The sequence below is a fragment of the Tupaia chinensis genome, unplaced genomic scaffold, assembly GCF_000334495.1.
Source record: "Tupaia chinensis unplaced genomic scaffold, TupChi_1.0 Scaffold000443_1, whole genome shotgun sequence".
Taxonomy (NCBI): Eukaryota; Metazoa; Chordata; class Mammalia; order Scandentia; family Tupaiidae; genus Tupaia; species Tupaia belangeri.
Window position 1 is genome coordinate 1,962,967 of NW_006159948.1, and position 26,438 is coordinate 1,989,404.

At 35.6% G+C, this 26,438-nt stretch overlaps 1 protein-coding gene across 1 annotated transcript; it reads right to left on the minus strand.

Moving 5' to 3' along the window:
* Window positions 1-7,803: 7,803 nt before the first annotated feature.
* On the minus strand, window positions 7,804-8,049 carry LOC106735570 (keratin-associated protein 6-5). The gene has a single exon (XM_014590426.1). It carries the CDS (start codon window positions 8,047-8,049, stop codon window positions 7,804-7,806), a length of 246 nt encoding a protein of 81 aa, XP_014445912.1.
* Between the last annotated feature and the right edge of the window lie 18,389 nt (window positions 8,050-26,438).

The following is a 26,438-nucleotide window of genomic DNA, read 5'->3' on the forward strand; positions in this document are numbered from 1 at the left end:
CCCTAGTACAGTTCATAAAAATACAAAATATCTTTAACAGATAATATCATATTTCTTTGTGCCATTAATACTTTGCCTTCCTATTTTTCTTCTCCATGTCCTTTCTCAGACCCTCTTCTTTCACACACACTATGACTGGTATGTACATCTATATAGTGTGTTTCTCTATCATTTAGTGAATCAGTTTCAGTCAAAGAGTGCAGACACTCAGTATATACTAAATGGGGACATACAATACCTCTCCTTCATAACCTGGCTTGCTTCACTCAGCAGTAAATCTTCTATATTCATCCACTTCCTGTCAAAAGCCAGGTTTTTTTTTTTAATCGCTGAATGGTATTGCATAGAGTATATGTGCCACAGTTTTTCTATCCATTCATCTGTTCGTGGGCATTTGGGTTGTTTCCATGACTTAGCAATTGTGAATAGTGCCACAATAAATATCAACGTGCAAGTACTTTTTGGATTAAGTATTCTTCTGTCCTTTGGATAGATTCCAAGTAGTGGTATTGCTGGATCATATGGTAGTTCTACTTGTAGACTTTTGAGGACTCTCCAAATTGTTCTCCACAGTGGCTGGACCAATTTACATTCCCACCAGCAGTGTAGAAGAGTTCCCTTTCCACCACTTTTTTGTTGTTGTTGTTTTACTCTTAGTCATTCTGACTGGGGTTAGGTGGTATCTCGTTGTTTTGATCTGCCTTTCCCTTCAATGAGGGATGTTGAGCATTTTTTCATATGCCTTTTAGCTATTCTTATGTCATCTTTAGAGAGTGGTTTTTCCAACTCATTCTCCCATCTTTTAATAGGATTGATCACCTTTTTTTCAGAACAGCTGCTTGAGTTCCTTGTAAATTCTGGTTATCAGTCCTTTATCTGATGCATAGTTTACAAAAATATTTTCCCATTCTGAGGGCTGTCTATTCACACTAATTACTGTGTCTTTTGCCATGCAGAAACTTCTTAGTCTGATGTAATCTCACTTGTCTCTTTTGGGGATTATCGACTGTGCTTTGGGGGTCTTATTTAAGAAGTCTTTGCCTACCCCAAATGTCTCTCAGAGTTTCCCCAGTGTTTTCTAGGAGCAGTTTTATAGTTTGAGGTCTTAAAATTAGATCTTTGATCCACCTTTACTTTATTTTTGTCAGAGGTGAGAGGTAGAGATTTATATTCATCTTTCTGCAAGTGAAATCCAGTTTTTCTAGCACCATTTGCTGAAGAGGTTTTTCCATTTTCCAGTTGATAAACTGGTACCCTTTTTCAAAAATTAGTTGACTGTATGTTTGGGAATTTATTTCTGGTGACTCTATTCTGTTCTATTGGTCCATATGTCTCTCTCATTCCAGTATCATGCTGCTTTGATTACCACAGCTTTGTAGTATATTTTTCAGTCAGGGAGTTAGATGCAACCCCCTCCACTCTTCTTGTGCAGAATTGCTTTGGAAATACAGGGTCTTTTATGATTCCAGACAAAATTTATGATAGTTTTTCCTAGATCTGTGAAGAATGTGTCTGGTACTTTGATTGGCATTGCATTAAATATGTAGATTAATTTGGGTAGAATTGCCATTTTGATTATATTAATTCGTCCAAACCAGAAACGTGGGATATTCTTCTACTTTTTTGTGTCATTTTCAATTTCTTTCTTTCATCTTCTCGTACTTTTTCTTGTGGAGGTCTTTAACATCTTTGATTAGATTTATCCCTAAGTATCTTATACTTTTTGTGGCTATGGTAAATGGAATAATTTTTTCAGTTCTACCTCAGTCTGCCTGTTGTTCATATACAGATATGCTATAGATTTCTGGATATTAATTTTGTATCTTGCAACTTTAATGTGTTCATATATTATTTCCTGAAATTTTTTCATGGAAACCATTGGGTCTTCTATGTATACAATCATGTCATCTGCAGAGAGTTTCACCTCTTCTTTTCCTATTCAAATGCCTTTCATTTTTTTCTCTTTTCTGATTGCATTGCGATGACTTCCAGTACTATATTGAAAAGGAGTGAAGAAAGTGGGCATCCTTGTCTTGTACCCGTTTTTAGAGGAAAAGCTTACAGCTTTTCTCCACTGAGGATGATGTTCATTATGGGATTTTCATTGATAGCTTTTATTGTGTTGAGAAATGACCCTTCTATGCCAATTTTGCTGAGAGTCTTGATCATGAAGGGATGCTGTTTCTTATCAAGTGCTTTTTCTACATCAATTGATATGCCCATATGGTTTTTATCTTTATTCCTATTAATATGGTGTATTACATTTATGGTTTTGCATATGTTGAACCAACCTTGCATTCCTGGAATAAAGCCCACCTGATCATGATGTATAATCTTTTTTATAAGTTGTTGGATACAATTTGCTAGTATCTTGCTGAGAATCTTTACATCTATATTCATCAAGGTTATTGGTCTACAGTTCTCCTTCCTTGTCCTTTACTTATCTGTTTTAAGGATAAGGGTGATAAAGGCTTCATAGAGTGAATTAGGGAGAGATTAACCTTTTTGGATCTTTAGAAATAAATCGAGGAGAATGGGAGTTAACTCTTCTTTGAAAGTTTTGTAGAATTCAGAGGTGAATCCATCAGGACTAGGGCTTTTCATTTTTGGGAGATTATTTATTACTAATTCAATCTCCTGGCTTGTTATAGGTCTATTCAGTCTTTCTATATCCTCCTGGCTCAATCCTGGTAGATTATATGTGCCCAGGAATTTGTCCATCTCATCCAGATTGTCTTGTTTCTTGGCATACAGATGTTCATAGTATCCTCTAATAATGCTTTGTATTTCTACTATGTGTGTTGTAATTTTGCCTGCTTCATTGTAGATCTGATTCACCTGGTTCTTTTCTTTCTTCTTCTTAATAAGTTTCACTAGTGGTTTGTCAATTTTGTTTATCTTTTCAAAGAACCAGCTTTTACTTTCATTTATTTTCTGTATAGGTTGTTTATTTTTTATTTCAATTATTTCTCCTTGTATCTTTATTATTTCCTTTCTCCTGTTTTTTTTGAGATATTTTTTCTATTGCTTTTCCAATTCTCTGAGGCATGATGTTAAGTGATCCATTTGCCTTCTTTCCATCTTTCCCTTATGTGGACTAATAGCTGTGAACTTCCCTCTTAAGACTGCTTTAGGAGTGTCCCAAAGATTATGGAAACTCATGTCCTTGTTGTCACTGGCTTCCATGAAAAAGAAATAAACAGATACCACTTAAAAATATATATAAAGTGTTTTCATAGACCAAAACAAGTTAAACGACAAATCAGTAAGAATATTACTTAAAATATCTCCAAACATTTGGTAGTAAAACCAATATGTATAAGTAACCTGAGTGTCAAAGACATAATTTCTAGTGATATTAAAATATTTCAGATTGGTCCAACAGGTGGTATGGAGGTTAAGGCAACTAGATCACACATGGCTGGTGGAACAGTTTGGTCCTGGACCTGCTGGCTTGAAAATCACACAGAGCACATGTGCATGTATGCTCAAAATCCTAAAAGAAGAATCAAGGAAAAGGGATTGTTATTTTGCCATCCTTTGGGGGGTAATTTCTCATTCTCTTCCTTATCTCTCTCCAGAAAGCTTTTTCAAGCCCTATAGCCAAAGGAAAAAAAAGTTTCAAATGAATGAAAATGAAATAGAACATGTAAAAATTATTGAGATGCAAATAAAGCAGCACTTAAGAGAAACATATGGCATTAAATGTCTATGTGAAAAGAAAGTTCTCAAATTGATAATCCAAATTTCCTCCAAAATAATCAGTAAATGATTTTAAAAAAAGTGAAGGATTACAGATAATCTGAAATTCATACAATTTATCATGGAAAATAAATAGAAAAAATAATTGAAACCATGAGCTGATTCTATAAAAAGTTTAATTAAGTTGATAAAACCACTAGAAAGGCTAGCAGAAAGACAAGCAGAGAAGACAGATTTTACCAATAGCAGTGGTAAATGAGGAAAATTACCACAAATCCTAGTTATAAAAAGACTACAAGGGAGAAAAAAGAATAATATTATACTCATTAATTCAATCAATGAGATAAAATTGTTGGACTATGTAAAAGGCAGAACGTGCCAACATTTGCTCTAGGAGAAATAGATTCTCACATACCTACTGAGAAAATATTTTTTTTTGGTGGGGGGAGAGGTTTTGGCTAAAGGGTGTGTGTGCTCACCAGACAGAGAGAGAGAGACAGAAAGCGATAAATCACCCCCCAGGGGGAATGGCCACACCACAATCCCTTCTCCTCCATTCTCCTCTCAGGATTTTGGGCATGCATGCACACGCGCCCGGCGTGAGTTTTAAGCCACCGGGTCTGGGACATGAACCACAATCGACTACATGGGAGTCCAGCGACATAGCCATTATGCTAACTGCTGGTCCCAAAATAGTTTTTTTTTTTTTCATTAAAAATCCTTCCAATAAAGAAAATTCCTGATCTCATGATTTCACTGTTGAACTCCATCTAACATGGAAGAAAAAAAATTACACTAACTCTATAAAATTTTATAAATTTTACTTATTCTATAAAATCTCTCTAGAAAAAGTGAAATAAATTCATACAGAGAGAAGACAGAAAGCGGGAATAAAAGTAAAGAAAGAATAAAAAGAGAGAGGAAGGCACACTTTCCTCATTTCATGAAACCAGCATTATCCTAATACCAAATCTGGAAACTTAAATTTCAGGAGCATTCCCACTATTCTCTATGTAATAAATTTCTTGCACTATGCCTTGATTTTTTGCATAAACAATGTAGTTTTTGCTGAACATGCTTTCCTTTTGAGTGTCTGGAATTTTGCTTTCTCCCACCCCTCCACCCCTCAACCTCAACTCTTCCCAACTTAGCCATTATGCTAACTGCTGGTCCCAAAATAGTTTTTTTTTTTTTCATTAAAATCCTTCCAATAAAGAAAATTCCTGATCTCATGATTTCACTGTTGAACTCCATCTAACATGGAAGAAAAAAAATTACACTAACTCTATAAAATTTTATAAATTTTACTTATTCTATAAAATCTCTCTAGAAAAAGTGAAATAAATTCATACAGATAGAAGACAGAAAGCGGGAATAAAAGTAAAGAAAGAATAAAAAGAGAGAGGAAGGCACACTTTCCTCATTTCATGAAACCAGCATTATCCTAATACCAAATCTGGAAACTTAAATTTCAGGAGCATTCCCACTATTCTCTATGTAATAAATTTCTTGCACTATGCCTTGATTTTTTGCATAAACAATGTAGTTTTTGCTGAACATGCTTTCCTTTTGAGTGTCTGGAATTTTGCTTTCTCCCACCCCTCCACCCCTCAACCTCAACTCTTCCCATTAATAGAGCCATGGGGTTCCCTGGGCAAAAATTACACAAAAGCTGCTTCAGTTGCTGAGAACAGGGTGAGCTTTGTGTGGAAAAGAACAATATATCCTCATGCAAAAGTATCCACACAAATACTTCCAGAATCTCTTTCCACCTTATAATCTAGCTATGCATGCTTACTACTTTACTATAAAATCCTAGTCATGAGTTCAACTGCATGCTCAGCTTTATAAATTCTTCTAGTGCATATTCAATAGTAGCCATTTTGGGGACCCCCTATTCAATCATAACTTTCTAGAAAAGACAAAAACTACAGAATATGGGGCAATTAGTTATTGCCAGTGTTTAGTAGTATGAGAAGATTGACTTTTAAGGGTTTTTTTTTAAAGAATTATTTTATTTAGCCTTATTTATTAATTTATATAACCAGAGAGGGACAGAGTGAGAGATAAAGAGAAAGTGAGAAAACAAGTCACCAGGTCCAGGACTTGAACTGTAGTCAGCCATGTGGGAGTCCAGCGCCCTTAACCACCATGCCACCTGCCGGCCCCGACCTTTAAGTTTTGTTAGGAGAAATTTAGGAGAAGAGTGAAGGCACTATTTTACATCTTGTTTTTATTTATTTATTTGTTTATTTATTTTTGGTTTTGTCATAGGGCATGTGTACTCACCAGAGACAGACAGAAATAGGGAATGTGAGAAATTACTCAGGAGAGATGGCCATACTCAATCTCTTCTCCAGACTCCTCTCAGGATTTGACGCATGTACACACAAGTGCCTGACATGATTTTCAAACTGCTAGGTCTAAAACTTGAATTATGGTTGGCCATGTGGGGGTCTAGCGCTTTAACTACTATGCCACTGGGTGGCCCCAATTGTGATTTTTTCTTGTTTTTAGAGGTTTTTGCTATACGGCAGATGCATTCGCTGGAGAGACAGAAAGCAAGCAATCAACCGCCACCTCCGGGAGGGGGGGCGAGGGGGGATGGCCACACCATCATTCCTTCTCCTTCATTCTCCTCTCATGATTTTGGGCATGCATACACTCAGCATGAGTTTCATGACCCGGAGTTCAGGACTCCAGCAGTGGTAAAAAACATGGGCGTCCAGCACCTTAACCACTATGCCACCTGCTGGCCCCAACTGTGATTGTTTTATCAACCTTGTACAGTGTTAAAATTACAGAACTGTATATTAAAGAATCAATTTTTGTGTATGTCATTTTTTTTTATCCTGTAGGGCATTTGCACTTGTCAGAGAGAGAGAGAAAGTAATATATCATCCCCTAGTGGGATGGCCATGCCACAATTCCTTCTCCTCCCTTCTCCTCTTGGAATTTTGGGCACATGTACCTGGTGTGATTTTCTAATTGCCAGGTCTGAGATTTAACACACCCAGTTGGACATATGGGTTCTAGCACCTTAACCTTCATGCCAAGTGCTGTCCTAGAATATACATTATTTTAAAATAAAACTTTAAATAGGATTTGGACAGGCATGGAACTTGGTAGATGATGTTTTGCAGAAAAAAAATTTACAATATTTGCTATAAAGTAAGCAGCAATTAAATAATTGGCAGAAGTTATCTAAATTAGTCTTGAAAACTTCAAGCAAAAGAGATACGCACCCATCTTTTACAAAGGAGAAAATTTATAAATATTAAAATCCTTTTTGAGGGACCAGTAGATGGTGTAATGATTACTTCCCTGGACTTCAACGTAGTTGACAGTGGTTTGAGTTCCAGACCTGGTGGCTTAAAATTCACGCTGCACATGTGTGCAGGCATGCCCAAAATCTAGAGAGGAGAATGGAGGAGAAGGGATTGAGGTGTGGCCATAACATGATTTCTTGCTTCTGTCTCTATGTGTCTCTAATGAGTGAGCATGCTCCATAGCAAAACTCTCTCTAAAAAAATAAATAATTTAAAAATGCTTTTAGTATTAGGTCATCTGGATAATGATATATTTTTCTATGCAAAAATGTGTCATGACTTTCCAGATGACCCAGTAGAAATATTAAATCAATATATAGCATTATATGATATAGCGATTGCGACCTTTCTTAGAAAAAAGCAAATTAAAAATCCAAAAACATAAAATAAATTCTATTACATGTAATAAATAGAATGAAAACCAGTTCTGTTATTTCAAGTTAACTAAGTTTATTAGGAACAGTGGGAAACAGAATGATATACGGAAATTATCAAGGTAGGACCAGTGACTTCGTCAGTCTCGTTAGAGGATTACAGATGAATTTCACATTTTTCCACTTATCTTGAGGCAAGGCATTAGAATACATGGGTAGGACAATTAGAGTCAAATTGAGCCACCAGATTGCAGGTCATCAGCAAAATACGTCAGAAGTTGGTGGTGCAGGATTACCCAAACCTTAGTGGGGTAGGGTAGGCCAAGCACATGGGATTCAGGGATAGTAAATCATGATGTCACAGGCATAGAGGGTGAGAATATCCCATAGCATCTTCTTCAATAGTAGCCAAAGCCAGAGCCATAACCACAGCCACATCTGTAGCCACAGCCATAGAGAGAGCGGGACCCACATCCATAGCCACAGCCATAGCCACAGCCCAGGCCTCCATAGCCATATCCCAGGCCACCATAGCCACAGCCATAGCCACAGCCCAGGGATCCATAGCCACAGCCCAGGCCTCTGTAGCCACAGGCTCCATAGCCACAGCTGCCATAGTAGTTTCCACAGTAGTTGCCACACATGGTGTTGGTTATTGAGGTTGTCGTTGGGTAGAGAGGATTAAAGGTGACTTGAGTCTAGACAATTCTCCCTATAGAGGGCTTTTTATATGCTTTCAGTGTGGGTGTGACCCAGTATATGTGTCATGCCTTTGGCTAATTTTATGACAAATACATTTGTTGTTTCTCTACCATGAAAGTCTCAGAGGCATGAAGGAAGCTTGTTTTGTTTGCTCACTTATAACTTGCTTAAAATAATTCTCTGACAATGATGAGAGGAACTAGTCATACATACAAATCTCTGTGATACACCACATACTTATCTCATGCCTCTTTTTTGTCTTTTTGTGTATTCATTTAAATAACTTGTTTATCTTGCCTACATGGTAGCAGGGATTTTTCACCTACTAAATGTAAAATAAGTGTAAGTTTAGTTATTAATATCATGTTCAGTAATATTAAAGTAAAATGATTGAAAAAATAAATTCTTACCCCTCTGCCAGTAAAATTCTCCCATTACATTCTTTTCTCTTTTTTTTCTCTACTTGCCACTTTATGAAATCCCAATGCTTTGGCATTAGAATCTTTCATGCACATCTCTTACTTTTTTTTTTACATAATATTTAACATTTTATGTTTTGCTCCAAATTCTCAGAGAATTTCTTAAAACTTTTCTATTTTACCTCATTTAAAATTTTCTGCCTTTGATAATTATTTTCCTTTAAATTAACTTTCTCATAACAAACACTTATTTTCTTTCTTTAAATTTTGCTATTGGATCAAACATTTCCCATAGGTTTATACATTCCATGACCCAAATGCTATGAATCTTAGAATTTAAAAAATGGGTTGCAATTTTACTATTGTTAAAGATGGACAAATTCTGAGTCCATACATTGATACATAGAGTTTGGTGGCTACCTTATGATTTCTATCCTTAGAAAGAATTATTTATATTTCTGGAAGTTAAGATGGATATTTATTCCTTCAGAACTTATGTTCACAGAAGAATCTTTCATACATAGACCACTGTTAATATCTTGCTTATTTAGAAATATCCATTATTTGGAAGGGTGCCTATGTAGTGTGAACAGAAGGGGTAATCTTTTCCATTACCATGTAAAAGACCTTAGAGTTCATGTTTATTGTGGCCCCGCCTGCTAATCCATGCTGTATGGTATTGATGTTTTACTTCTGATTCCTTCAATCTTCTTTCTAGGCAAGTACGTCTTTCTCGTATATATGAGGGTACTTTTAAAAATTGTGGAAGGGTAGATTGAAATTGTGAGTTTATTTTGTTTATAAAAGAAATGGAAACCTATACATAGTTTTCATAATATCCATTTATTGTGAAATTCTTGAAGGTTCTCCTTCATAAAATACTGAACTATTGACATTTTCTCATGAGTCTTGTTGTCAATTTTTCAAAAAAAAAACCTCTAGAGGTTTTTTGAAAAAAAAAAAAAGGAACTGAATTACACATTTTATTGTATAATATGCAAACTTATGTTACATACTGCGATTTATTTTTGAGCTATTATTATAGTTTCTAGATTTATTAATCCAACCATTTAAAACCATTGACTGATGTACAAAAAGCTGTACATATTTAATATATACAATGTTATGAGCTTGAAGATAAGTGTGTAACAAAAAAACATCAACACAATCTATGCTACAGACAAATTCATCACCTTAGTAAGTTTTCTCTCCGACTTTTCAGTTGTTGCTATTATTGTTTTTGTAATAAGAACATTTACTATAAAGTCTACCCTACTAGTGACTTTAAGATAAGAAAACACTAAAAGTCACAAATACAAAGAAATTTTTAAACGCATTCTGGTTTTTTGAGTGAGTTATTCCATTAGTCAGAGAGACAGACAGAGAGACAGAGACAGGAAGATGGCATACGGCATCCCTGACAGGTTCTCAAAGTGCCGATCCACCCTTAGCTTAGCTGTAGCCAATACAGATCATGTGCTCACAAGAGCATTGCATACTCCAGGGGGTCTCTAGACTTGATTTGGCAGTGTTTCCTTGTGGGTCTGCCTTGCAGGGAATTGCATTTTATTTATGCACTATGGTCTGGTATCTTAAACAAACACCATTGAAAGATTATTGGATCAAAGAAGAAATCAAAAAGAAAATATCTCAGGACAAATGTAAACAAAACCATATATATGAAAACTTATGGCATGTATAAGTAGTACTAAGAAGGAAGTTCTTAAAAAAATGCCTAAATTAAAAACAGAAGAAATATCTCATATAGTCAACATAATGTTATGCTTCAGGAAACTAGAAAAATAAGAATAAACAAAGCCAAATTCAGAAGAAAGAACTAATAAAAATAAGAGCAGAATTAAATAAAATCAAGAATATTAAAACAATAGAAAAGATCATTTTAAGTTTCTTTTTGGAAGATAGAAAAATAGACAATCTGCTTACACACAGACTAGGAAATAGATTACAACAAGTGACACAGAAATAAAGAAGACCATAAGGGACTGTTGTGAACAGTTACACATAGAAAAAATTAGACAAATGAGAACAAAAGGATACATTTCCAGAAACATGAAATCTGTCAAAACTGAATCATGGGAGCTGGCCCTGTGGTACAGCAGTTAGGCATTCTTCAGAGAAAGCCGGATTCCTCGTGGCTGACCTGGTTTTGAGTCCCAGTATTTTGCACTTGAAAAATATGCTGTGCATGTACACATGTGCTCAAGATCCTGACAATGGAGAATGAGAAGAAAAATGATTGTGGGTGACCATGTCCCAAATAGAGTTTGTCTCTCACCCCTCTTCTTTTCTTGTGCACACACATGCACCCTGTAACCCTTAAAAAATAGACTACTCATGAAGAGACAGGAAAATCCAAACAGATCAATAACAAATAAGAACACTAAATCAATAATTCAAAACCTGCAAATAAAGAAAGCCCAGAACCAGATGACCTTACTGATCAATTCTTCCTAACAGCTAAAGAAGAACTAACATCAATCTTCAACCCTTTCCAAAAATATAAAAGAAGGGACACTTCCAAATATATGTTCTAAGATTGTCACAACTCTGATAATAAAGTCGGATAAAAGGATTGTAAGAAAAGAAAACTACAGGCCCATATCCTGATGAACATGAATGAAACAGTGCTAATAGTATTGGCAAACTGAATTCATAGCAAAAAGAACTAATTATAAGGGCCACGTGGAATTTGTTTCTGGGATAAAAATATGGCGGAATATGTGTAAATCTTTTAATGTTGTATACCACATTTACAGAATAAAGAACAAAAAAATCACGTGATAATCTCAGTCAATGTAAGGAGGTAAAAGCATTTGACAAATTTAGGGTTAAAAAAATCAACAAATTAGATATAGAAGAAACTCACTTTACTGCAAGATAGGCTGCATGTAAAAGCCCACAGCTCACTGGTGAAAAGTTGAAACCTTTTCCCTTGAGATAAGGAATCCGATGAGTATGTTCACTCTTGCCACCCTTATGGTTATAGAACTAGAATGCTTAGCCATACTAATTACACACACACACACACATGAAAAAAAGGCATGTAAATCAGAAAGGAAAAAGTAAAATTATCTGTATTTGCAAATGATACAATTTTCTATGTTGACAACCCTAACAACTCAACAAGAACTCTTAGAATAAACAAATTCAGTAAATTTACAAAATTAACATCTGAAAATTTGTTTTGTTACTATACATTGACAACTATTTGAAAAAAAATATTTAAAACAAAACAATTTATTTACAACAACATAGAAAAGAACAAAATATATTCAAATAAACTTTACAAAGAGAGTGAAACATTTGTGTACTAAAAATGACAAAATATTGGTGAAGAAAGTTAAAAATATATATAGGAAAATTTCCCATGTTCAAGGAATGGAAGAATTCATATTGTTAAAATGTACATACTTCCTAATGAAATCTACAATTCAATAAAATTCCTATCAAAATCTCAATGATTGTTGCAGAAATAGAAAATAAATCCTAAAACTCATATGAAACCACAAAAGCTCCCAAATAGTCAAAGGGATTTTGAGCAAGAAGAGTAAGGCTGAAACATCGCATTTTTTTATCTCAAAATATTGGCATAAAAATAGATATAAAAAGGCCAGTAGGTGGCATGGTGGTTAAGACACTGGGCTCCCACATGGATGACCATGGCTCATGTCCCGGACCTGGCAGCTTGAAAATCATGCTGGATGTATAAATGTTCATACCCAAAATCTCGAGAGGAGATTAGGAAGTATTGTGGCGTTGCCATCATACCAGGAGATGATTTCTCACTTTTCCTCTCACTGTCTCTTTGTCTTTCTCCAGCAGGTGCATTGATGAAATCTAACAAATAAACATAAAGACCAATAGACAGAATAGAGAACATACTGTTAATGTCTGTTAATTATGGGTGGGGGAACCCAGAATAAGAGAAATTTTCCTTATTAAATGCTTTTGGGAAAAGTGAATATCCACATTAGAAAAATGAATTGAATTGCAACCACATACTATATATAAAAGCCAACTCAAAATATATTACAGACAAACTGCCCTTTTTTTTTTTTTTAGGTTTTTGCAAGAGAGTGCATGTGCTTGCCAAAGACAGACAGTAAGAGAGAGAGGGAGAAATAACCTCCCAGGACAGATGGCCATGCCACTATCCTTTCTACTCCTGGGATTTTGGGCATTCAAGCACACATGCCTGGCATGATTTTCAAGGCATCCAGACTGCTGTTGGTCATGGGCCTTAACCACCATGTCACCTGCTGACCCCAAGAATGCTTTCTGACATTGGTCTTGGCAATGATTTCTTTGTTAGAGCATCAAAAACACAGGCCAAAATAAAACAACAATAAAGTGGGACTACAATGGTACTTTTGAATAGGTACGGTACCCTTTACTAGTTTCTAGTAGTATTACAGATTTCTGTATAGTTATTTATTTTTTAAATTTTTTTAGAGAGGTTTTTGCTATAGGGCACATGCACTCATCAGAAAGACAGAGACAGAGAGACAGAAAGCGAGAAATCACCCCCCTCCCCCAGGGGGAATGGCCACAGCTGCAATCCCTTCTCCTCCATTCTCCTCTTGGGATCTTGGCCCGGCGTGAGTTTAAGCCACCGGGGCCACGACTTGAACCATGGTCAACTACATGGGAATCCAGCGACATAGCCATTATGCTAACTGCTGGTCCCATAGATTTCTGTATAGTTATATTGCTTTCTCTTTTGAAAATATTTGAAGACTTGATAGATTGCATCATTTATCATCATATTTTTAATCCTAAATAGTACGTGGGAAAAACATACACATGACTGATTTATTTCCAAACTAATTGGTGTTTTTTAAATGTCTCTTGAATTTCTCATACCCAATATATTCAGGACTCTGCTGTTGTGTCAGGTGCTTACAATAAAACCATGTACCTTTCATTCAGAATTTGTCTCCTAATTACATGGTGTTTGCTTACATGCGTACACTCCTTTGGGATCTTATAAACAATGTAAGCTTCTCTCTGGAATCATCGTCGTCATCGTAATCATCACCATTCTTGATTTTAGTTCTCGTTCTCTCTTGATGAGAGATCCAGGAGTGCATGGGCCTGGGGCAGAACTTCAGAAGACTAATGGGAGAGTTGTAAAGACAGAAGTAACTAGTGGGCAGACTGGTATATCTCATGGTTTATCTTTTTTGGGGGAAGAATTTCTACTGGCTTATATTTTACACAGAATCCTAGGTTGTAAAACTCTACATTTTTCTACCATAGTCTTCTATCAGCCTGTTTTTTCATGTGTTCCTTTTATATTTAAAAAATATTTCCATTCAAGGTCAGTCACCTAGACACACAGAGAAACAATCAGGTAATTGCAGCTCAATTTGCTTAGGAAAGAAACAATGGACCTTTGTCAAAGAATATTTTATACTCCACATTCATGATATTATAATTTCTATTTCAACTTAGTGTAAAGTGTGTATTTAAATTCTCTGATGCGTATTAATGTCCTGGTAACCCTAACAACTTACTGTACTTTTTTCTTGGTGAATATGGTTCTCTTCTAGGAGATCTTAAATTTTCTTAAATATGTCCCAATTTTTATTTTTTAGCTGCTTAATATTATAGACTGCTGGAGTTTATTCTCCAAAGATAATATAATTTTCTGAGGGCAAGTAAGTCTATGTGTAAAACTGTGTTTATGCTCCTGTGTTAATACAAAAATGTAACTTATTAATTTTACCTACTATAACATATACATATAAACTAGGCAAATGGGTTATGGAATGATATAGCACAACAGAATTACAAAAAAGGGCAATAGTGGGACCTTGGTTAAGGAGTTGGATACCAACATGGTCAACTGCAGTTCAAGTCACATAGCACAACAGAATTACAAAAACGGGCAATAGTGGGACCTTGGTTAAGGAGTCGGATACCCACATGGTCAACTGCAGTTCAAGTCCTGTACCTGGTGGCTTGAAACACACCAGGTGCATGTGCGTGTGTGACTAAATTCCTGAGAGAGAATGGAACAGAAGGGAATGCAGCATGGCCATCTTCCCTGGGTGGTGGTGGGGGTGATTTCTCATTTTCTGTCTCTGTCTCTCCAGCAAGCACATGTACCCTATAGCAAAAATCTCTCTCTCTTTCTGAAAAAAAAAGGAGGCAATACAAATTATAAAATTATATCTGTGTGCATGTGTGTGTGTGTGTGTGTGTATTAGAACAAACATAAGTGTAAAGCATACTGTAATCATTTTCTTTGTTGAAGATGATGAATAGAATATCCCTATTTGATTTTTGCATACACCACACATGCTTTGAAGAACCATATTGTACCCCATAAGGATGTATACTGATTAAATGTAAATCATATATTATAAAATAAAATACATTTAAGAAAAAAATAGTTTTCTAATTGTCTATGGAATGAATAGTACATTAAGAAGGTACCTTGGGAAACTCAAAGGTGTTTCTTTTTTATCTTATTATGTTTTAAGTTCTTTTATACATTGAATCACATAACCCTGGACTCCCACATAGCTGATAACAATTCAAGTGCTGGACCCAGTGACTTGAGACTCATGCCAGCCACATGTGCATGTATGCCCAAAATCCAGAGAAGAGAGTAGAGGAGAAGGGATTGCAGTTTGGCCATTACACCTGGAAGGAGGAGGGCTGTGACTCTTTGCTTTCTGTCTCTCCATCTCTGTCTGTCTTTCTGGTGAGTGCACATGCCTTATAGCAAAAATCTATTAAAAACATGATATGCCTATGTGTGCGCATAAGCAGAGCACAGAGGACTTTTAGGGCAGTGTAGTTATTCCACATCATGCTACAAGGATGGGTATATATCATCATATGTTTTCAAATATGGAGATTATAAAATGTCAACAGTAGGTCTTAGTATAAGCTGGACTTTGGGTGATGCTGTATCAATGTAGAATCAGCTGTTGCAGCAAATGTGCCACTCTGGTGCAGTATTCAGTAATGGGGGACTGGGGGACTGTATGTGATTGGGGTACAGTGGGTGTATGGGAATTCTCAGTTATTTCTGCTCAAAGTTTCTGTGAACTGAAAACTTCAGAAAGTAGTTTGATGAAGAGATATATACACCCATATGTTTATTGTAGCACTATTCACAATAGCTAAGCTATGCAATCAACCTAGGTGTCCAATAACAGATGAATAATACTATTATTCTATTAATTCTATTAATACTATTCAAAATACAATGCTATTAACAAGAATGAAATCCAGTCATTTAAAGTAAAAATGGGAGAAATAATACTAAGTGAAATAAACCAGACACTGAAAAACAGATGCTGCATTTTCTCACTCATTATTGGATAAAAGTGGAAAATGTAATAGATCTGAGAAGCCAGAAAGCAGGGGAACAGAATCAGGACATGAAAATAACCTAAATAACAAATACAAGGGTAAAGATAGATAAGGAAAAAGAGTTCTAAAGTACTATAGCACAGTAAAGTAGCAACAGTTTTTGAAAATTCAGTATTTTATTTTCTTTTTTTGAGAGGATTTTGCTATAGGGCGCATGTGCTCACCAGAAAGACAGAGAGAGATAGAGAGACAGAAAGTGATAAATCATCTCCCACGGGGGATGGCCACGCTGCAATACCTTCTCCTCCATCCTCCTCTCAGGATCTTGGCGCACACGTACACGCGCCCGGCGTGAGTTTTAAGCCACCGGGTCCGGGACTCGAACCATGGTCGATTACATGGGAGTCCAGTGACATAGCCATTACACTAACTGCTGGTCCAGACAATTCAGTATTTGTTATATAGTGCTAAACAGAAAAGTGGGACCTAAATGTGTGCACCGTAAGTAATCCTAAGTGTCTGAGATAGTAGATATGTTTATTACCTTGATTTGGTCATTGCACAATAGATGTATGCTTTGAAAAACTACAGTGTATCCCATAAATTTGAGAAACTCTTATACATAAATTAGAAATTAAAATGATGGGGATAAGCATAATGGCTATGTTGATGGACTCCCACGTAGTCAACCATAGTTCAAGTCCCAGACCTGGTAGCTTAAACTCATGCCAGGCGCCTGTGCATTCATGCCCAGAATCCCATGAGAATGGAGGAGAAGGGATTGTGGCATGGCCATCCCCCCGGGTGGTAATTTCTCGCTTTCTACCTCTTGTCTCCCTCTGCCTGTCTGGCAAGCGCACGTGCCTTATAGCAAAAACCTCTCTGAAAAAAAAAAAAGTAATTAAAATGATAAAAATGAAGTTTATTCATTAAAAAAGAAATGTCATGATACATAAGCACTCATTGTCCAATTATAAAATAAACATCAGCTCCTCATAAGGGATGGATAATTCCTGAAAATAAATGATCATAAAATCATCTTTATATGTTTTTATATTGGGAATATTCAATAATATTTGTTGACTGTATCTTCCCTTCACTTTAACCAGTTACAACACTATTCACTAAGTTACTGCTTGTCAATGAACTAATGTAAGGTAATTATATACCTTTTTGGTTTATATCTAGACAAAGTATAGGACTTAAATCTAAAAAACTGACTATCATTATTTTTAGCCAATGATATCTAAAACAATTATATTAAGTTGAATGACAAATGATTGATGGAGTCTAAATATGAGATTTGAGGTAACTAATACTTTCTGTAGAGAAAAATTTGAAATGACACAGTTGGCATTTCCTAACAACTATTATCTCTATGATGGAAGAATTGAAATAGAATGTAACCATAATAATGTGTCTAGTTTACCAAAATACACTTAGCAATAAAAAAATAAGTAGAATGTACTAAATATGTATTATACATAGATGAATGATTGAGGTTGACCTAATTATTAATAGAAAAACATTTTTCTATTATACTATTTGTCTACTTTCTCTAAACTAATTCAAATTACTTTTCAAGATAGATGAATTGAGTGAATTGCAAATATCTTGTGTCCTAAACTCCACCTGGTTAACTAAAGTACAGGTGGTTGTTTCCTGTCTTGCAACCCGCTTTACTGCTGAATAAGCCAATCCCACCTCTTTGACACAGTTTAGGAATTATATAAAGAGATACATATTAACAATCTTGAAAAACGGAGCTTTTTTTGGAGTATCATCTCCTTGGCATTGATTATAATATGTGTGCATAACCACATGTCTTTCCTGTATCATTCCGAAGACTTACAATTCAGCTGTTTATAGAAAATAACAAGATGCTTGATTTTACTGTGTCTAATAACCTGGGTTACTACAGTAAAAATAATGAAATCATCAATATTTCAGTGGTTATTCCAGAGTTCCAAGTGACTGACTAAAAATAGATTACCAGGGCACTCAGGTGATGTGGTGCTTAAGACAACTGGATCCCACAAGAGCAGTTGTGCAGTTGGAATCCTGGACATGGAGGATCAAAAAACAGACTGGGCATATGTGCATAACTGCCCAAAATCCTGAAGGAAGAAGGGAGGAGAGGAGATTATGACATGGCCATCTTCCAATGGGGTGATTTTCCACTTTCTTTCCTTCTTTCTCTCTCTCTGTCTCTCTTTCTGTCTCCATCTGGCAAGAACACAGGCCCTATAGAAAACTTTTAAAAAAATGATGACCTAGTTAATATCATATATATTTGCAAAGCAATTTATTTTTGTCTAATATATTGATAAAATAAAATGTATGAAAAAACAAAGACTATTAGTTTATCATCATATATCCCAAAGTGTCAATAATCTCTCTGTTTGTAAGTGTAGATTTACAATGAGTCTTGGGAAATACTGACATTTATAGTAGAATAACTTTCATAAGCACATAACTGGCAACAATTCCTAAATTTCTAAAAGGTAACAAATGGTATGTATCAAAGATGGCAACTGATAGGAGTCTCAATGAAATAAAACCCTCCATTATTATTATTTCTTATAGTAAGATAGAAACAGAAATTTTACTCACAAAATAAATTATTTTTAGTATCCTGAAGAATTAGACATCTTAGAACAATACTTTGTGTAAGTAGAAACTAGAGATGAAATTGGCTCAGGTTGTTTAAGAAATTTTAATGAGCTGGCTTTCTGTTAATTATGTTAGATATAAATGAACATTGTAATTTTTTATGCTATATTCTTTCATACTTGGAGAGTCAGCTGAAACACTAAAAAAGAAAAAGTAACTTTAAAAAAGTTATAGGAAAAACTCATTGGTCAAAAATGAGTACTATTGGCTGTGGAATTACAAAGACAAGAGTATGGGTTTTATTGTGCTCCAAAAGCAACTCAAATTTGGCTTTCTGCCATAGCTACTTCTTGAAATAATGCAAGTGTGTAGAAATTAAAATAAATATATGGTATGATGCAAATATGTGTAGGTATAACTGTATCCTCTTATTATTAGCACGAAATTATTTCAGAGGAATCCTAAGTAGCCAGATAAAACAAGCCTCTTTCATGCATCCGAGGCTTTAGCTGATGGTTGAGAAACAACAAATTTATTCTGTTTGTCATAAGATTAGCCAAGGAATGACACATGTGGTAGGTCACACCCACACTAAAGACATATAAAAGGCCTTCTACAGGGAGACTTGTCCAGACTCAAGTCACCTCCACTCCTCTACAACGACAACCTCAACAACCAACACCATGTGTGGCAGCTACTGCGGAAACTACTATGGCGGCTGTGGCTATGGATGCTGTGGCTACAGAGGCCTTGGCTATGGCTATGGAGGCCTGGGCTGTGGCTATGGCTATGGCTGTGGCTATGGCTGTGGCTTCCGTAGACTGGGCTGCGGCTATGGCTGTGGCTATGGCTCAGGCTTTGGCTACTACTATTGAAATTACTACTGAAGATATCACAGGACTCTCTCACCCTCCATGCCTGTAACATCATGGTTCACTAGCCCTGAAACTCGGACTACCTTTCTAGGCGGAGTAATTCTGCACCACTGACTTCTGATGTATCTTGCTGATGACCTACAATCTGTAGTCCTTTCTGGCTCTAGTAGTCCCACCCGTGTATTCCAATGCCTTGCCTCAAGACAAGTGGAAAAATGTGTAATTTTTCAGTAATCCCTTCTGTATTGGAATGAAGAGGCCCCTGGTCCTACATTGATGATTTCCATATATCTTTCTGTTTCCCAGTGTTCCTAAATAAACTTGGCCAACTAGAAAAAAAAATTGTTTTCATTTCATTTATTACATGTAATAGAATTTATTCTGTTTCTGGACTTCTTAATTTGTTTATTTCTAAGAAAGGTTGCGATTGCTGTTTTTGACATATATTAATATGTCTACTTTGGTGTTCCTACTAATGTTAGAATGTGACCTTCAAAAAGCATTTTAACATTTGTAAATTTCTTTGTTAAAGAGGGGATCATAGTTTCATTGTTTGGAGTTTTCAAGACTATTTTAGGTAGCATCTGTAAATTAGTTTAAGAACTGTTTAGCACATAGTAAATATTCTGCATATTCTTTCCTCCACAAACCATCATCTACTGGTTTTATGCTTCTTCGAATTCTGGTTTCAATTTTATTTTAAAATTATAGTAATAGAAACCGAATCTTTTTGTGTACAGTTTTATGTTTCAAAAAAATGCATAGTATTGTGATACAATAATCACAGTCATGTTGCAAAATAGTGATATCATTTCTTTCTAAATTCTTTTATTATCTTATTTTAGTCAAGACACACACACATCTAAGCCTCTAACCCCTAGCAATGAGTTCTATATCCAACAGTTTTGCCTTCTACTGGAGGTCATGCTTTGTTGGGGATACTCAAGACCACTGTACTTTTGAGATGCACTAAAGGATTTATTTTTTATTAATAATAAGTTGTTAAAAAGGGGGGGCAAAGACACAGGCAAATTCTTGAGCTATCCATGTGAATAGCTTTGTACCTGGATATGTTCTCTTCTGTAAAGAGCTCACTCCTCCAACTACAGAAGCGAAGCAATCTGTATGCACTGTTTTTGCCAGGGATGCCCATAGAGAGGCAACACTCAGGAGGTTATTTTGGGTTGGACCAAAAAGATACTAGTGAAAATCCAGATACTAAGAAGTAGAGCATGTGTTCAGCAAAAACCAGATTGCTTGTACAGTCTAGGCATAGTGAAACCATCTTATCAGGGACTGTTTAGGATCCTCTCAAAATCCAAGTTTCCACATTTGTTATCTGGGTAATGCTGGTTTCATTAAATGAGTGGAGAAAGGTTCCTTTCTCCTCCTCTCTATCTCAAATTTTCTCTTTCTCTGAGTTATTTATTTATTTATCCCTTGAGAGATTCCATAGTGTTAGCATTATTTCTTCCTCATACATTTAATATCAGAATTCAAAAGTAAAATAATAAGCGTTAGGAGTATTTTTTTTTTTTTTTTTGGTCAGACTTTAGTTATGAAGTGTATTTTCCTATTAGTTCCTATTAGTTATGTGAGTATTAAAATGACCTATTTATTTTGATAATATCATTTCTTTTACAGAACTAAACACTTTTATTTAAGTTGTTGTTGAGTATTCTTTTTATGTTCCCTTATTATCCTCTTTATTACAGAAGGATTTGGAGGGATTTTCCTTTTTTACTACATTTCTTGTTTCTTTGCCAGTCTGCCTAGAGGTTTTATCAACTTAAACTTTTTCATCGAGTTGGCTTGTGGTTTCATTTATGTTCTACATTTTTTTTTGTGCTAAATCATATTGATTCCAGATGTTATCTGTGTTACTTCCTTTATTTTTGAAAATTTCTCTGCTTATTATTTTGAAAAAAGCTGGATTATTGATTTGAGAACTTTCCTTTTTTCCCAATATAAGCCTTTAATTTTGATTTACTTTAAGCTCTGCATAACTAGCATCTCATGAATTTTGATATTTTGTTTCATTTTCATTTAGTTCAAAATATTTTTAATATCCCCATAAGTTCTCCTTTTGACTCGTGGATTATTTATAAATGTTTTGTTTAACTACATAATATTTGGGAATTTATTCAAGTACTATTCTGACTAATTTGTAGCTTAATTCTTAATGGTTTGAGAATATGCTTTATATAATTTTAATTCTTTGAATTTACTATGGTTTGTTAATTACATGAGATGCTGTCTATCTTAAATACTTTATGTGTATATAAAAAGAATATTATTCGGGAGACCAGCAGTTGGCATAATGGCTATGTCGTTAGACTCCCATGTAGTTGACCGTGGTTTGAGTCCTGGACCCAGTGCATGTGCGTTTAGGTCACACTGGGTGTGTGTGTGTGTGCATACCCAAGATCCTGAGAGGAGAATGGAGGAGAAGGGATTGTGGTTTCTCCCTCACCCCAGGGGTGATTTCTCACTTTCTATCTCTCTGTCTCTCTCTGTCTGTCTGGTGAGCTCACGCACCCTATAGCAAAAACCTCTCAAAAAAAAAAAGAATATTATTCTGATAATGTTAGTATTCTATACATGTCAATTACGTCAAGTTGATTGGTATAGTTGTTCAGTTTTTTTTAAATTTCCTACTGAATCTGTGTATTAATATGAGAGGTTTATTAAAAATCCATTGGGACCAGCAGTTAGCGTAATGTCTATGTCACTGGACTCCCATGTAGTTGACTGCGGTTCGAGTCTCGAACCTGGTGGCTTAAACTCACGCCGGGCACGTGTGCGTGCGTGCCGAAGATCCTGAGAGGAGAATGGAGGAGAAGGGATTGTGGCGTGTCCATCCCCCCTGGCGGGTTATTTCTCGCTTTCTATCTCTCTTTTTTGCTCTGTCTGGCAAGCGCACATGCCCTATAGCAAAAACCTCTCCAAAAAAAGAAAAAAAAATCCATTGAAAATACATTTTGTAATAAAGATGTGCATGGATTTTCAAAATAATAACTCATACTATAATTCTATTTTAACATGAACTTCAAAAATATTTTTTTATCCATAATAGCATGTACATTTGTGCATTTGCCAAAGACAGAGAGAAAGAAATATCCTTGACAGAGTCTCATAAATCAGGATTCCCTTTCTCTAATCATCACCTTGGTAGGATTTTGAGTATGCATACATGCACTCAGCCTGCTCTCGTGGCTCTGTAAGAACTCCCCTTATATTACATACTGAGAGAGGAGAGTTAAACCTTCCAATAGAATTGTGGATCTAACTCTTTTATTATTCTTCTTTTAACTCTGTAGGATTTGCTTCATGTATTTTGAAAGTCTTTTCGTAAGTCCATACATGTTGAGGATCTTTATGAATTCTGGTTGAAGTGACATTTTATATTTTTGTGACTTTTTTATATTTCTGGTGATTTTTCTTTTCCTTAGTATAATATATCTGATATTAAGACAGCCATTTTGGGAACCAGCAGTTAGCGTAATGGCTATGTCGCTGGACTCCCACGTAGTCGACCGTGGTTCACGTCCCGGACCCGGTGGCTTAAAACTCACGCCGGGCGCGTGTGCGTGCGTGCCCAAGATCCTGAGAGGAGAATGGAGGAGAAGGGATTGCGGCGTGACCATCCCCCCTGGGGGGTGATTTCTCGCTTTCTGTCTCTATATCTCTCTCTGTCTGGCGAGCGCACGTGCCCTACAGTGAAAATCTCTCCAAAAAAAAAAAAAAAGGATTAAGACAGCCATTTTCACTATTTTTTTTAATAAAAATATGTTCTTCCTGGATATAATTTCCTTGGATTTGTTCTACTGAGATTTATAACTTCTTGACTCTATAAGTTTGTGACTTTACCACATTTAAAAATCTTTCAAAAATTAATTTTTAAAAATGTGACTTCTACACTTACATATTTTTATTCTCCATTGAGATGCCAATGCATGGAATGTTAGAATGTATGATATGTTATACATATCCTGAGACTCTATTTATATTTTAGAATGTTAGGACACACAAGAATATTAAATGCAACCAAATAATTCCATATTTACATACATAATGAATATTTAAAAAGATACCAAGAATACTATACCCAGTAAGATTATCCTTAAAATGGAAAGAAGAAATAAAATCATTCTGAAGTAAACCAAAACTGAAGAATTTACCAACAATAGACCAGCTCTTCAAGAAGTATTGAGAAAACAAAAAAAAAGACTAGAAGCAAACAGAATCAAGAAAACTGATAATGAGGGACCAGCAGTTAGCATAATGGCTATGTCGCTGGACTCCCATGTAGTTGACTGTGATTCACGTCCTGGACCCAGTGGCTTGAAACTCACGCCAGGTGCATGTGCGTGCGTGCCCAAGATCCCGAGAGGAAAGTGGAGAAGGGGGTGCGGTGGGGCCATCCCCCATGGGGGATGATTTCTCACTTTCTGTCTCTCTGTCTCTCTCTGTCTGTCTGGCGAGCACACACATCCTACAGCAAAAACCTCTCCAAAATTTAAAAAAAAAAAAGAAAATGGATAATGAAATAGCAGGACTAAGTCCACAAATATCAATAATAGTATTAAATATTAAGCAATTAAATTATCTAATTAAAAGACACAAATTTGCTGAATAGACAAGAAATCAGGTGCCCTCTATTTGCTGCTAAAAAGAAACACACTATACTGATTAAAACAAACATAGACTGAATATGAAGGGCTGGAAGTACTTATTCCAGCAAATAGAAACCATAAATAATCTGGAATCACAATACTGATATCAGACAAAATAGAGTTCAAGACAAAAACTGCAAAAAAAGGACAAAGAAGGTCACTATATAGTACTAAAAGGGATAATTCACCGATAGGAGATAATACAGATAAATATATATGCCTCTAACATGGAAACACACAAATACTTGAAGTAAACTGCTAGATAAAAAAAAGAGAAATTACAATATCATTGAGGATCTCAACACCCACCTGTCACCTCTGGGAAGATCATGTAGACAAAAACAAACAAACAAACAAACAAAGAGACACAGGAACTAAATGATGCCATAAACCAAATGGACTTGACCGACAGCTCTAGAAAAGTTCACCCCAAAACCATAAAATACATACTTTTCTCATTCTTACATGGAACATTTTCAAAGATAAGCCATATGATAAGGCATAATACAGGTCTTTATAAATTCAGAACTGTAGAAACTATATCCAGCACATTTTTTGATTTTAATGGAATTGAACTTAAAATCAACTACAGAAGGACCAGCAGTTAGTGTAATGGCTATGTCACTAGACTCCCATGTAGTCGACCACAGTTTGAGTCCTGGGCCCTATGGCTTAAATTCAAGCCGGCATGTGTATGTGCGTGCCGAAGATCCTGAGAGGAGAAAGGAGGAGAATGGATTGGGCTGTGGCCATCCCCCCAGTGGGTGATTTCTCACTTTCTCTCTCTCTGTCTCTGTCTTCTGGGAAGCACTCGCATCCTATAGCAAAAACCTCTCCAAAAAAAAAAAAATCAACTACAGAAAGAACCATTGAAAATACATAAATATATGGAAACTAAACAACCTACCCTTGAATAAATTCATAACTACTGAATAAATTAAGGCTGATACCAAAGGATTAATTGTAACTAGTCATAATGCCTAATGAGTCTCCATAACCTATGTGACACAGCAAAAATAGTCATAAAAGAGAAGTTCATAGCAACTAGTGCTCACAAGAAAAAGTAGAAAGATGACAAATAAACAACTTAATGGCACATTTCAAGAAGCTTGGAAAACAACAAAGAAATACCAGAAGAAAATAAATAATAAATATTAGACAGAAATGAATTAAATAGAGAATCAATGAACCATACAGAAAATAAATGAAACCAAAAGCTGGTTCTTTTAGAGGATAAACAAAATTGACACACCATTAGCTAGACTAAACAAAAGAACAGAGAAAGGAACCAGATAAAATCAGCAACGAAACAGGCTACATTACAACATTTATAAAAGAAAGACACAAGATCATGAGAAAATACTGGAAGTGACTATATGTCAACAAATGAGAAAACCTAGATGAAATGGACAAATTTCAAAAAACATATAACCAAGAACAAATGGAAAGCCTGAACAGACCTATAGCAAGTGACAAGTTTCAATCAGTAATAGTCTTCCTACTAAGAAATGTCCAACTCCTGATGGCTTTACTTCTAAATTCTACAAAACTTATAAAGAAAAGCTAACCCACATTCACTTCAAAGGAAGGAACTCTCCCAAATGAGTTCTATCAAACCTCCATCACATTGATACCAGAAGCAGACAATGACATAACCAAAAAAGAAAACTACAGACTGATATGACTGATGAGTACAGATATAAAAATCCTCAAAAGATACTAGCAAATTGTATCCAACAACACATTCAAAAGATTATACACTATGAAGATTAGACTTTATCCCAGGCATACAAGATGGCTCTGTATACACAAAATAATAAATGTAATACACCACTTTAACAGAAAGAAAGATTAAAAAAAACAGAAAAAGTATATTATAAAATACATTATCTTTCATGATTAAGACACTTTGAAAAAATTAGTACAGAAGTGACATTTCCCAGTACAATAAAAGCCATATACAACAAACCCATAGCTAACATCATACTGAATGGGAAAATTGGAAAAAGACGAGACGACTGTTTCCACTTCTTTTCAACATATTGCTGGAAGTCCTACCCAATGCAATAGACACAAGGGTGAAATAAAAAACATTTGAATAATAATTAAAATTATTTCTGAGATGACATGATTATTTACCTAGAAAATATAAAGGAATCCACACACACACACACACACAAATCTCCTAGAAATAATGAACAAATTCAGTAAAGCGACAGGATCAAAAATCAACATACAGGGAACCAGCAGTTAGCGTAATGGCTATGTCACTGGACTCCCACGTAGTCGACCGCGGTTCGTGTCCCGGACCTGGTGGCTTAAAACTCACGCCGGGCGCGTGTGCGTGCGTGCCCAAGATCCTGAGAGGAGAATGGAGGAGAAGGGATTGCGGCGTGAC

Bases quoted from the DNA above. Each gene is read 5' to 3' on its own strand.
- LOC106735570 (XM_014590426.1), bottom strand. From the start codon at position 8,049: ATGTGTGGCAACTACTGTGGAAACTACTATGGCAGCTGTGGCTATGGA.